Source organism: Montipora foliosa, chromosome 9 (assembly GCF_036669935.1).
Source record: "Montipora foliosa isolate CH-2021 chromosome 9, ASM3666993v2, whole genome shotgun sequence".
NCBI classification, from domain to species: domain Eukaryota; kingdom Metazoa; phylum Cnidaria; class Anthozoa; order Scleractinia; family Acroporidae; genus Montipora; species Montipora foliosa.
In genome coordinates, this window is record NC_090877.1 from 6,019,911 (window position 1) to 6,031,107 (window position 11,197).

Here is an 11,197-nt window from a genome sequence, read left to right on the forward strand (position 1 = left end):
AGAATGTAATTTCCGCGAAGATCATGCATAAGAAGGGGACGGAAAGAAAACGTATTTTTCATATAAACAGAAAAACCCTTTTTTCAAAAAAAAAAAAAAAACCAACAAAAAAAACATACTTTTATCAAGTAATACGAGGAAATTTTGAATGCGCTTATTGCATAGAGATGTCGAGCTTGACTTTCGTAGTAAGAGGACAGGTAATCTGCAAATATAAATATCGTTATCCTCTTATTTACATTATTACACCGTTTCTTTGACACGAGAATTACAGCGAAATGAAAGCACAACTTTGTCGCGAATTTTCTATGATAAAAAGTTGTTCAGAAATTCAAAATCTACGTTAACAGCACACACCAGGCCTACTCCTGAGTATCTGGCTAGAAATCATTTCCTCTGGCCGCGCTTCAGCCATTCGATGAGGGCCAGTCTCGTGCTTCTTAAGTTGCCTCGCTCATGCCCAAAAAGAATTCTGGGTAATTCTGCCATTCCATGACAAGGAAAGACTCCCGATTCTCATTTCATAGTTTTTTTCATAAGTGTCGGGCCACCTAGTCCTACCAGCAAAATGACGCATCGATTGAAGGTTTTAGCTTTCAAAACTTGCCCACATTGTGTCAGTAGGTGCTGGAATTCGTCCACAGAAAGGCCGGAGAGACAACTTCACTCGTGAATCGCCATGTTTACAACAGAGCATTTTAGGCTTCCCAGTTCCCATGAAACCTTCTCTCGCCTTTGTTTTCTTTCAAAGGCTTGCCTTTACCCACGGTCTAGCTTAATGATGCCAGCCTGGTGGCTTCTGTAGACGAAAATGGCCTGAAAAGGCAGTTATAAAATGATTACATACCTACCAGATTTGAGCCAACTCGCTCGCTCCCTATCGGAACGCAAACGGTTGACAGTTGTCACGTGATGCTCTAACATGAGCCCACATGTACTGAATACAGCATATGTTTCAATGCGGTAAGTACCTCATGTATCCTTTATTGTTATGTATTTAAATATAAGGTACTTATAGTGTATTTGATAATTAGCCCTATATACCCATGTATACCCTTAAAGGGGTATGCATGGGTATATAGTGGTATATAAGGGTGTACATGGGTATATCTGGGTATATATTAAAGGGTATACATGGGTACATAGGAGTATATAAGGTATACATGGGTGTAACTTTTTATATAGTAGTATATAAGGGTTTACATGGGTATAAATGGGTATATAGGGGTATATAAGGTTATACAAGGGTATACGTGGGTATATAAGGTAAAAATATAAATGGACTAGAATAAAGAATGATCATATGCCAATCCCAAATATGGGGTCAAATATGTGTATATTTAACACTTATTCCATGAGCGCGCGTTGGATATGAGATGATAGATAGCCAACGAGGCGCGTATCCAACAAGCGCGAGTGGAATATTTGTTTTATTAAAAACACCCCCAAAATATAGAAAACTAGACTACAATAAAAATAAAAAGGCCCAAAAAATCACGCATATGCTTGCCGTGTTTGTAGATCATGGTATAATGGCTCATAACCCATGATGGCTTAGCCAATCAAAACTCTCGAATTGCATTATCCAATGATCCAGTTTTTAATAAAAGGGTATACATGGGTACATAGGGCTAATTATTTAAAGACACTATAATATAGATGGTTTTCAGTCACGTGACTTGGCGGCCATATTGGTGTACAAAACAATACAAAAGGTATGCATGGAATATGCATAAAAATAGAGTTTGGTTCCCAAAGGAGAGAACGTCTATTGTTCTTTTACACCAACTTGGCCGCTGTGACTTCACGTGAAAACGATCTTTTCGCGTGGAAATACATTATAATTTTAATACACTATAATAGGGGATACATGAGCTACCTAGGCAGCAAACCATTGATTTAACGAAAACCGCTGGTCAGCAACCCTGGTTCTGGTCATTGCTGTCTAAGGTCAGTATACACGGTACGATTTATCGGCCCGGAAGGCGTCGGAGCGCAAATCTTGCGTATATATTGACAGCCGATGAATGACCGATTCATGGGAATATAAAGCGGTCCGATTCAAAAATTCTGTTGCACTGCAGTAGATTTTTTTAAGTCGGGCCTACACTCTGAGAGAAACCGCCTTGTCAATCAAAGGGTATGCGAGTGGGTAATATGCACAGAGCGTTCAAAATGGTGGAAACTAAAAGGACAACGGGAAGTTCTTTGGAGGAAAAATTACACGCTTTGCACAATTTTCACGGTACGATGTAAGCCGGCCTCATAATTCCAGATATCGGAATTTACCGCAAAAGGGGAATAATTTTTGCGTTTAGTTAACAGTGAGCTTTTCCAAAAAGCTTACGCACATGTGTACGCATTAACTTTGCAACTGAATGGCTGTTTTTATACTAGAGACGCATAATTCGTCTGGGGCAAACTTGGGCGTTTGTTAAATTCGTCTAGTAGTAAAGACGGGCACAAGACGCATTATGCGTCTGGACGAAGTATCTACTTTAGTGCGTCTTCGAAGACGCACTAAACTGGAAAGTTCGTCCAGACGAATTATGCGTCTCATATAGTTCGTCCCGTTTTTACAGTAGACGGATAACATGAAAGACGCATAATTCGTCTGGACGGATTATGCGTCTCTAGTATAAAAACTGCCAATGGCCGTTTTTATACTAGAGACGCATAATTCGTCTGGGGCAAACTTGGGCGTCTGTTAAATTCGTCTAGTAGTAAAGACGGGCACAAGACGCATTATGCGTCTGGACGAAGTATCTACTTTAGTGCGTCTTCGAAGACGCACTAAACTGGATAGTTCGTCCAGACGAATTATGCGTCTCATATAGTTCGTCCCGTTTTTACAGTAGACGGATAACATGAAAGACGCATAATTCGTCTGGACGGATTATGCGTCTCTAGTATAAAAACTGCCAATGGCCGTTTTTATACTAGAGACGCATAATTCGTCTTGGACGAACTTGGGCAAACATTTTTTCTGCGTCTGTTAAATTCGTCTAGTATAAAGACGGCCACAAGACGCATTATGCGTCTGGATGAAGAGAAGAATCTATTTTAGTGCGTCTTCGAAGACGCACTAAACTGGAAAGTTCGTCCAGACGTATTATGCGTCTAGTGCCCGTCTTTATACTAGACGAATTTAACAGACGCAGAAAAAATGGTTGCCCAAGTTCGTCCAAGACGAATTATGCGTCTCATATAGTTCGTCCCGTCTTTACACCAGACGGATAACATAAGAGACGCATGATTCGTCTGGACCGATTATGCGTCTCTAGTATAAAAACGGCCAATGAAAGGTCCACCTGTCCTCCTCAGAGCCCTAGCCCTCCCTAGAAATAAAGAGAAGAACGTGATGAACATTGCATTTCTCTCCTTGTGACGAAAAACAATATTGTTCTAAAATAAAAAGAGGACAGAAATTTGCAGATATGGTTTTGTAGAACAACCGTAACGGTTACTTGTAGTTAAAAACGTACTCTCACGCACAGTTCGCGACCATTCTCCGGCAAGTCAGGGTTCGAGCAAAAAGGGAAAGTAGAGTTTGTGCGACGGCATCCTCGTAATGACACAACACGTTGATCGATTCCAGAAAGGGATCGAGTTTCACAAAACTCTGGAAAAGGTGATTTTTCATCGTAAAATCATAAAGAAAATTTTCAATTCTTACTCCTGCTGATACTTAAAGGGACGCGAGAAATGATTCCGTGACGTTGGTCATTTATGCAGCGGCGGTGTGTTAGTGTCTTTCCCCTTGTTATATTATTCGGAGTAGTCAAGTCATTTGGCAGAGCCAACGATTCCTTGATGATCTTGTTTAAAGAGTAAATGTTACAGGGGTTTTTCTTGAATAGTATGACTTTTTTTATAATATAAATATTTGTGAACAGTATTTTTAGATTTAAGATCCTATTTTCGGGGTGATTCTCTTTCGTTGAAAGGTTGAATTATGTCCGTTTTTTGCAGAATAAATTGGATAATTATTCGACTTGTTTAATAAGTTTTGCGAGTCTGAGCGGCTGAAGACAAAAACAGCCTAGCTGCTGTCAGAATACGCGCATCAGGAAAAGGGCGGTGACTCTTCACATGAGACAAAGACACAATGAAAGTGCACTCAAATTGCATGAAAAACAAAAATGTTTAAAATTATCATGTCCAAATAGTTATTTTTCAAAAATAGTTGTTTTAAAAACTTGCAGTTTTTAGGGGTGACATCTATCTAGAGTCTACTCGACTGGGAAACTCATAAATTAAAAAGTTGTTAAAAGATTTATCCTGTAACTGACGTTGTTCAAAAATGTTAGTTATGGTACTGTCCACGACAGGTCACTGCTATCATCACAGCTGTGTCCGTTTAGCAGCCCAAGATGAGCTTGAATGACCCCCGACCTGCAGGAAGCAAGAGGAATTAAGCCCATGATTCCACGTGACTGGAAAAACTTGAAGAAACGTTTCATTTTCAAGCAGGATTTTCTCGCGCTTATTTACATACCCATATTAAAATGATATTAGGTAGTTTTTTGTGGTAACGGAAGAGGATAACGGAGGTTGCAATTGGAACAAAAATGCTAGTGACCGCAAAAGAATCCATGCTTTTACCAAATCATCAACTTTATGACAATTTTAAGCCATAAAGCCTTAAATCGCAATGCTTTTTTTTTACCCTTGTTTTGTTTAATAAATAAACCTCAACTGGAGATGAATAATTTATTTCTCAGCTGTATGATGATTAATTATACTGCTGACCGGTTTAGAGGCGAGTCCAGTGTCGACTCCAGTCACACGATGCTAGAAAGATCCGAGACATTCCGGCATTTTGAACTCGTCATGAAAATTCGACCGGTCAATTTGTCAACATGGATATCGTAAAAGAGTTGGAGACTAAAACCGAGGAGGAGCTTCACAATATCACGATATTGGCGTACCAGGTGATGAAAAGTCGACTTAATTTGTTTCCCCAGATTTGAGGGTTTTTTTTGTTAGACTATGATTTTTTTCTTGTTCACAGAATATCATCAACCTTTATCCTGCATTGAAAGAGCTTTTTATAAACGCGAAAAATTATCAAAAATCATTACAAAGTAAGTAAGATTATAATCTTTTTGGCTCTCAAGAATCACTTGTTCGTGTTGACGGGCAAAGCGAGCGTTTTTTATGGACTTTCGTTTTCTCTAACATTCAGATGCTCGGCAAGCGGCAAGTCTATTTCACGACTCACTTGCCAAGATCTCTCAATTGGCTCTGGACTCGAAAGGAACCGCCCATAATCTTGGTAAGCTTTACGACAGTATTGCTTTTTTGCCTCAGTTTTTAACATAAGCCTCTTCGAACGAGTACTTTATTGGGCAAATGAAATTCAAGCCCTCACATATTTCCTTGATTTGTTTACATTTTGGGAGTTGGACGAAAAAGGCTAATTAATAGATTCGAGCCGGGTGGTTTGTCTGAAGTCACGCTGGAATAATTTGTAAGAAAGGGTTCGACAAGTTAAGTTTTTGGTGCCGAGGCAGTTGAGTTTCACAGTAATATTTAAGCTTATCGAGGTCGCAAAGCAACTTTCTATTTGCGAAAAACTCGATCGTGCAGAGAAATCTCGAAGTTTATTTGGCTCCATCTCAAAAAGGTTGTTAACGCTTGACCGGTCGAGTTAGCCCTCCGGCTAGCAATTACGTGTTTTACTGTCGTTCCAATGAGCCACACGGCCGTTTACGAAACAAAACTTTTATAACTTGGACTTTAAAATTAATTTGCTCTGAGATGCAAGTAGTCTTTAGCTAAGGTAGCATTTTATTAAGCTTGATGGCAAACTTCGAAGTCATTAGTATGGTGCACCGTTTTGCATACAATTTGCCTGAAAAGTAAATGAGAGTTGTTTTGTCGTCTAAGTGACTGCAAGGACAATAAACACAGTCAGTGAGTTATCCTTTACTACATTAATTGGGCACGACTTCACAAAACAACTTTTTAAGTTCACAGCAAATTTAATCTTTAACAATCTAATAGTTTTAGTATCACCCAACTAGTCGGACAGAAAAGGCAGTAATAAAGTTAGCAAATGCAAGTTGAAGAAATATTTTTATGGGAATAAAACGAAAGAAAGCGTGATGCGTTTCGCTACTCGAGGACTATAATTTACTAATAGTCCTCTAGTATCGTAGCCAATCAAATTGCAGGATTTGCATTAGTCCACTAGGTGGGTGATACTAAATGACATTAGGCACAAAATAGCACCTAGTAGAATTCCAAAGCAGTTTCAAGACATTTCTAACATCCATTCCCATTACACTCGATCCTCTACTTCAAACAATTTCTCCTTAACACTAAGAAATCTTAGAAAGAACGACTTCACTAGGAAAATAACAAGGCTATTTTTTGATATTTTAATTTCTGAAAACTCTTATCTAGAAACTTGCAAAATTATTCATAGAATAAAGCATTTTGACAAATGATATTGGTCTTGAATTAAATTAATCACTTTAAATGCATTTAACGAATTACCTACTACTGTTATTCCTCAGTTCTTTTATTCGAAAGAATCTTTATAACTTGATATTTGTGATAGCCTTCATCTAGAGTAAACCTTTTCACTAAATATTATTCAGAAATCAATTAACTAGAATCTCAATCTGTATTCCACTGTAGTACTGACTGTTGAGTGCACATGTAGTTGTGATCTGTAGCGGAATCAATAAATAAAATGAATCAGTCAATATTGGCCTCTCCCGGTGTTTGCAAGGGATAAATTTTATAATTTCATTTTCGATTTCGAACCAGCATGTTCGCTTGCGAACCAGCGTGTTCAATTGTCAATTTTGAACCAGCGTGTTCGCTTGTCAATTTTAAACCAGTGCTTTCTTTAGTCGATTGACACATTTTTAAAGACTTCAGATCAAAGAATTGAACAAATTACTATAACACATCTTCTTATAGCACAAACAATTGTCCTTGAACTCCAGCGTTGCGTAATTAAAACCACTCACAACTTGGACAAAGCGGGGGTAGACAATATTGCTTGATTAAATGCGTTCAATACATTTATTATCTGGTTAATCGCCGTTACAAGCCGACAACTAAATGTTGGGTTCTTTAGCTTAGCAGACATTGCTTTTCAGGGTCCATTCAATGTAAAATACAGTGCTGTTATTATTATTGTTATTATAATTTTCCTTCATCACCATGTGCGTGAAAGTTCGAGTTGCGCTGATGAAACACATTCCCTACACGGGGCTGCTGAAAGTTTTTATGCCATCAGTGTAATAGTTAAGCTTGTGTTTATACTAATACATGTAGTTAACTTTCAGCATACCATTTTGTCATGAGTTATGTTCACTACAGCGTGCTTTTTCTGTCACTTATTCTTTATGGCAGCAGTTGCTCGATAATCAAACCTTCATTTTCTTGTTTTAGAGTAAATTCTCAACTAGAGACAGTGTATACCACTACAAAAGCAATCCACCGTTCTCTGGACAAAGAGTATAAAAATTAATGTTTTTACGTTAATATTTGGACTCAGACAGAACACTCTCAAAGTGTGTAAATAAAGTGTAATCAATGTAATATCCAAGGGTTCAGTCAAAAACCTTCATACAATTGTTGTACAGTATTTATCTTTTTTTGATTGAATCAAAAAATGAAACGAAAATTCATGTGCATATTTATTCAAACAATACTCAAACAACCAGTAAACCTAAGGTAACACTTTAACATCACAAGATATTGCTTAGAACTTAAGTAACACTCCCTCAGCATTCCACATTTCAAAAATGTGATGAAAATTATGCCTTCAAGACCAAGACTCTTATCAGAGTTACTTCACACCCTTCCTTTCCTACTTTCATTTATTATAGTAAAATAATTTCACCTCTGTGTTAAACTTTCACACATTCCAGAGACAAAAAACAATTTTGCCTCGTTGGCACTTGCTGCAAGGCACAACTAGTTATAATTTGCTGAAGTTGTTATTAAGAAGACTAGGAAATGCCTGTATAACTTTCATTAGACAAAGCGCTCAGGCATTGGCCCTAATGTCAAGCCACCCCTTAACAGACTTTTACGATTTCATTGTTTGCAGGGGAGACCATTAGTGATGTGGTAGCTGTTAACAGGGACATTGAAGCCAGACAAGTTGGTGTGGTACGTATAATTTGGAACCATAGCTGCTGAGGAAGATATAACTAAGGCTAGCCAGTAGCCCATTTTCGAATTCTCACGGCTGGACTGGGTCTAGCATGGAATGGAGGCTAATGTGGGCAAATCTTTTCAAAATAATGCAAATTACCCTCCATTTCATGCTAGATCCAGTCCAACTGTTAGAATACGAAACTGGCCTATGGCAACGAATACCTGATTTACTTTACAGTGTTATTTAGAGATCAACCTGATTTCATTCACTTTTTCTCTTCCATAAGAAGTGACACTTACTGATAATATGTAATACAAGTTTGCTTATGCATTTGTGTTTTGAAGTCTAAGTTAGAACACTGGTTTTGTTAATCAGGTCGAAAGCAAAAGAACCAATTGAAAATGATGAAATTTTAATCTCTAAAGAGGAGATTAAAAATTTATTAATTATAGAAGGCAGGCAATAAATTTAAACTTTATGGCAATCTCCAAAGGGAAAATTGCCATAAATTTTAAAGTTAATTAATTGACCTCAGGAATTCAATGATCCTGGCTTGTTTTGTGGTTGGACTTGGGAATGGTTCTGCAAATGTTAGCGAAGCCACACTTGCCTTTCATTTTTCAATTTGAATTTAATAGCATAGAGTAATGCAACTGCATGTGTTGGTAGCTTAACCGAATGATTTACACAGCGAAGTATATGACAGGTCAGTGGCTCGACTCACCGATCAGACTTACTATTAATTAAAATTTTGTTTTTGTTCGCACAGAGCTGCTTCTTTTTTTCTTCTTTTTTTTTCGCCACAATCTTGGCAATCTTCATGAAATTCAAGTTAAATGAGACGTGCGAAAAATAAAAGAAATTATAACTCTGATCGGTGGCTCAAACCACTGACTTGGCTATAAGACGCCCCTTGATTTTAGATCACATTTAGGGCCAACAAGCAATTTCTTTGAGAAAAAACGCTGTGCCTATTATAACTGAAAAACTACAGTATGTTCTGAGACAAACAACATTTATAGGAATGATAACAGGTGCTTTCTTTATTCAGATGAAGTACCTTCAGAATGATCTCATTGTTCCTCTGGAAGATCTCATTGAATCTGAAATCTCTGGCATAAAGGTATTAATGAAATATGATATCATTACAGTAACTGCATTTACCTGTGTATATTATGCACCCGAGTATAATACACCTGTACACACCCCAATTTTGGACTGCATTTTGAAAAAAAATGTTGAAGCAGAAAACAAAGAAATTGTTCATGCAAAACTAGCATGAAAAACATCCATTTCCTGGATAAGAAAAAATTCTTGTTCCACTACTTACAACAGTAATTAAGTTAATCAGCATAGGTAAAGTGTTTAAAAACTGAAACCTTTATACAAACTCTAACTCTAATGCGTAGTCACAATAATATTGAACAGTTCTCTGGCACAAGATTCGTCATCAACAAGTTCATCTTGTTGTCCATCCACAAGATCATCGTGTTTATCCTCAAGATTATTTTAGTATTCCATACGTGACAAAGTACGATTCAATCATCTCTTCAGGAGTTGTGTCGCAATGCACCAACGATCCACATAAAGTGATGATTTCTTCCGAGGGCTTCTTTCGGTGGCCATCAATTCCATCTGCCATCCACCTCTTCCTAAGGCCATCTTTACACGGTTTATTAAAAAAAAAAGAACATTAGAGGGCTGCAGAAGTGAGGTCAATCCATCAAGAATTACTGCTAAATTGGTGTTTCTCTCCAAATGCTGCTTTCATGCTTTCAGCCACACAAGCTTCAAAAGCAGACATGTAAATAAGCAGGCTTCTTCTTCCCAGCCCACCACGTGAAGCATGCCAAACTCTTCATTCCTTTGGCATCCATCCAGCCTTTCTCTTGGGTGGCTCTTTCCTCTTGAAAATCACCAGTGATCTTAATTTTGATCCATCACCAGCACACGTCTACAAAACAGTTACGTGATTCTTCTCATTTCCCGTTGTGACATTCTTCTCTGCGGTGTAATGTTGATGCTTCGGTTTGGCGGCATGTCGAAGATCAGTGGCGTTTTGTCCATATTTCCAATAACGTGTAGTAGGTAGTTGTGTTCTTTTCAAAGTTTTATAATATAACTGTGAAATCGGATGATCTTCAGCGAAATTAACGAGCGTAATTTATCAGATCGGCAGTGTAAACTATGGTAAGTTTCTTGGCCATTTTGATGTTTCAATTAATCACTCAAAAGTGAAGGCTACATTGATCAGTTGTTCATTTAAACGGGAAGGTTAATAATTTATTATTATTAACTCTTGGTTAAGCCTTTTACTTTTCAATCAAAAACCAACATGTCTTTCTTTATTTGCTAATGAGGGACGCGTGTCTAAAACAATGGATTCCGTATAAACATAAATATGCATCTCAATTTTCGGAGCTTTTTGTAGCGGGAAAAAAAGTGCATATTATACACAGGTAAATACGGTAATCTTGGATGGAATTAAAGTAAATACTATCCTTTCTTAATATAATTATTTGCCATTAGAATTTTCCCATGTATTTAAATTAACATAATTTCTTGGAATCTTGCATGTGTTCTGTTTTAACTTAATCAATACCTAACAAATTAGTGAAGTGATATCTTAATAATATTATAATTATTACGATCCTCCCTGACGTGAAAAAAAATATGACTTTGTACTGACAATTTTGTCAATAGATACAATGAATTTAATGGTTGTTGAATCTTTGTTCAGCTTTCTCAGAAAAACTATGGCCTGGAGAACAAATCTAAGGTTGAGGTTAGTTTTGAGCTTTTGCAATAAATTTCAAGAATAATAAAGAGGCCTTCTGACAGGGTGTGCGGTTGCAGAACCGCACAATTCAAATGGTAAAACCCGCACAATAATGCAACCCTGACCCAAACAATAGCTAAAACAATAGACGCTGCAAGGGTTGCGAACCAATGGCGCGTAATCTTTGGATCAGCTGCTACACTACTGGTTTGGAGAAAAAAATTCTTTTGAATAATTTTGTTTGTGTTAACAAGGCTAGTGAGTATGATTAGCATGAGGACAAAAGAATA

At 37.4% G+C, this 11,197-nt stretch overlaps 1 protein-coding gene across 1 annotated transcript in view; it reads left to right on the top strand.

Moving 5' to 3' along the window:
• Positions 1–4,759: 4,759 nt before the first annotated feature.
• LOC137970583 (BAR/IMD domain-containing adapter protein 2-like) overlaps positions 4,760–11,197 on the top strand; it is a 17,831-nt gene continuing 11,393 nt past the window's right edge. The window contains exons 1-6 of the mRNA XM_068817109.1: positions 4,760–4,934; positions 5,015–5,087; positions 5,189–5,278; positions 8,078–8,139; positions 9,180–9,251; positions 10,869–10,913. Coding sequence (XP_068673210.1) covers positions 4,863–4,934; positions 5,015–5,087; positions 5,189–5,278; positions 8,078–8,139; positions 9,180–9,251; positions 10,869–10,913 — 414 coding nt within the window. The 5' untranslated portion in view covers positions 4,760–4,862. The remainder of the gene's footprint in view (positions 4,935–5,014; positions 5,088–5,188; positions 5,279–8,077; positions 8,140–9,179; positions 9,252–10,868; positions 10,914–11,197) is intronic.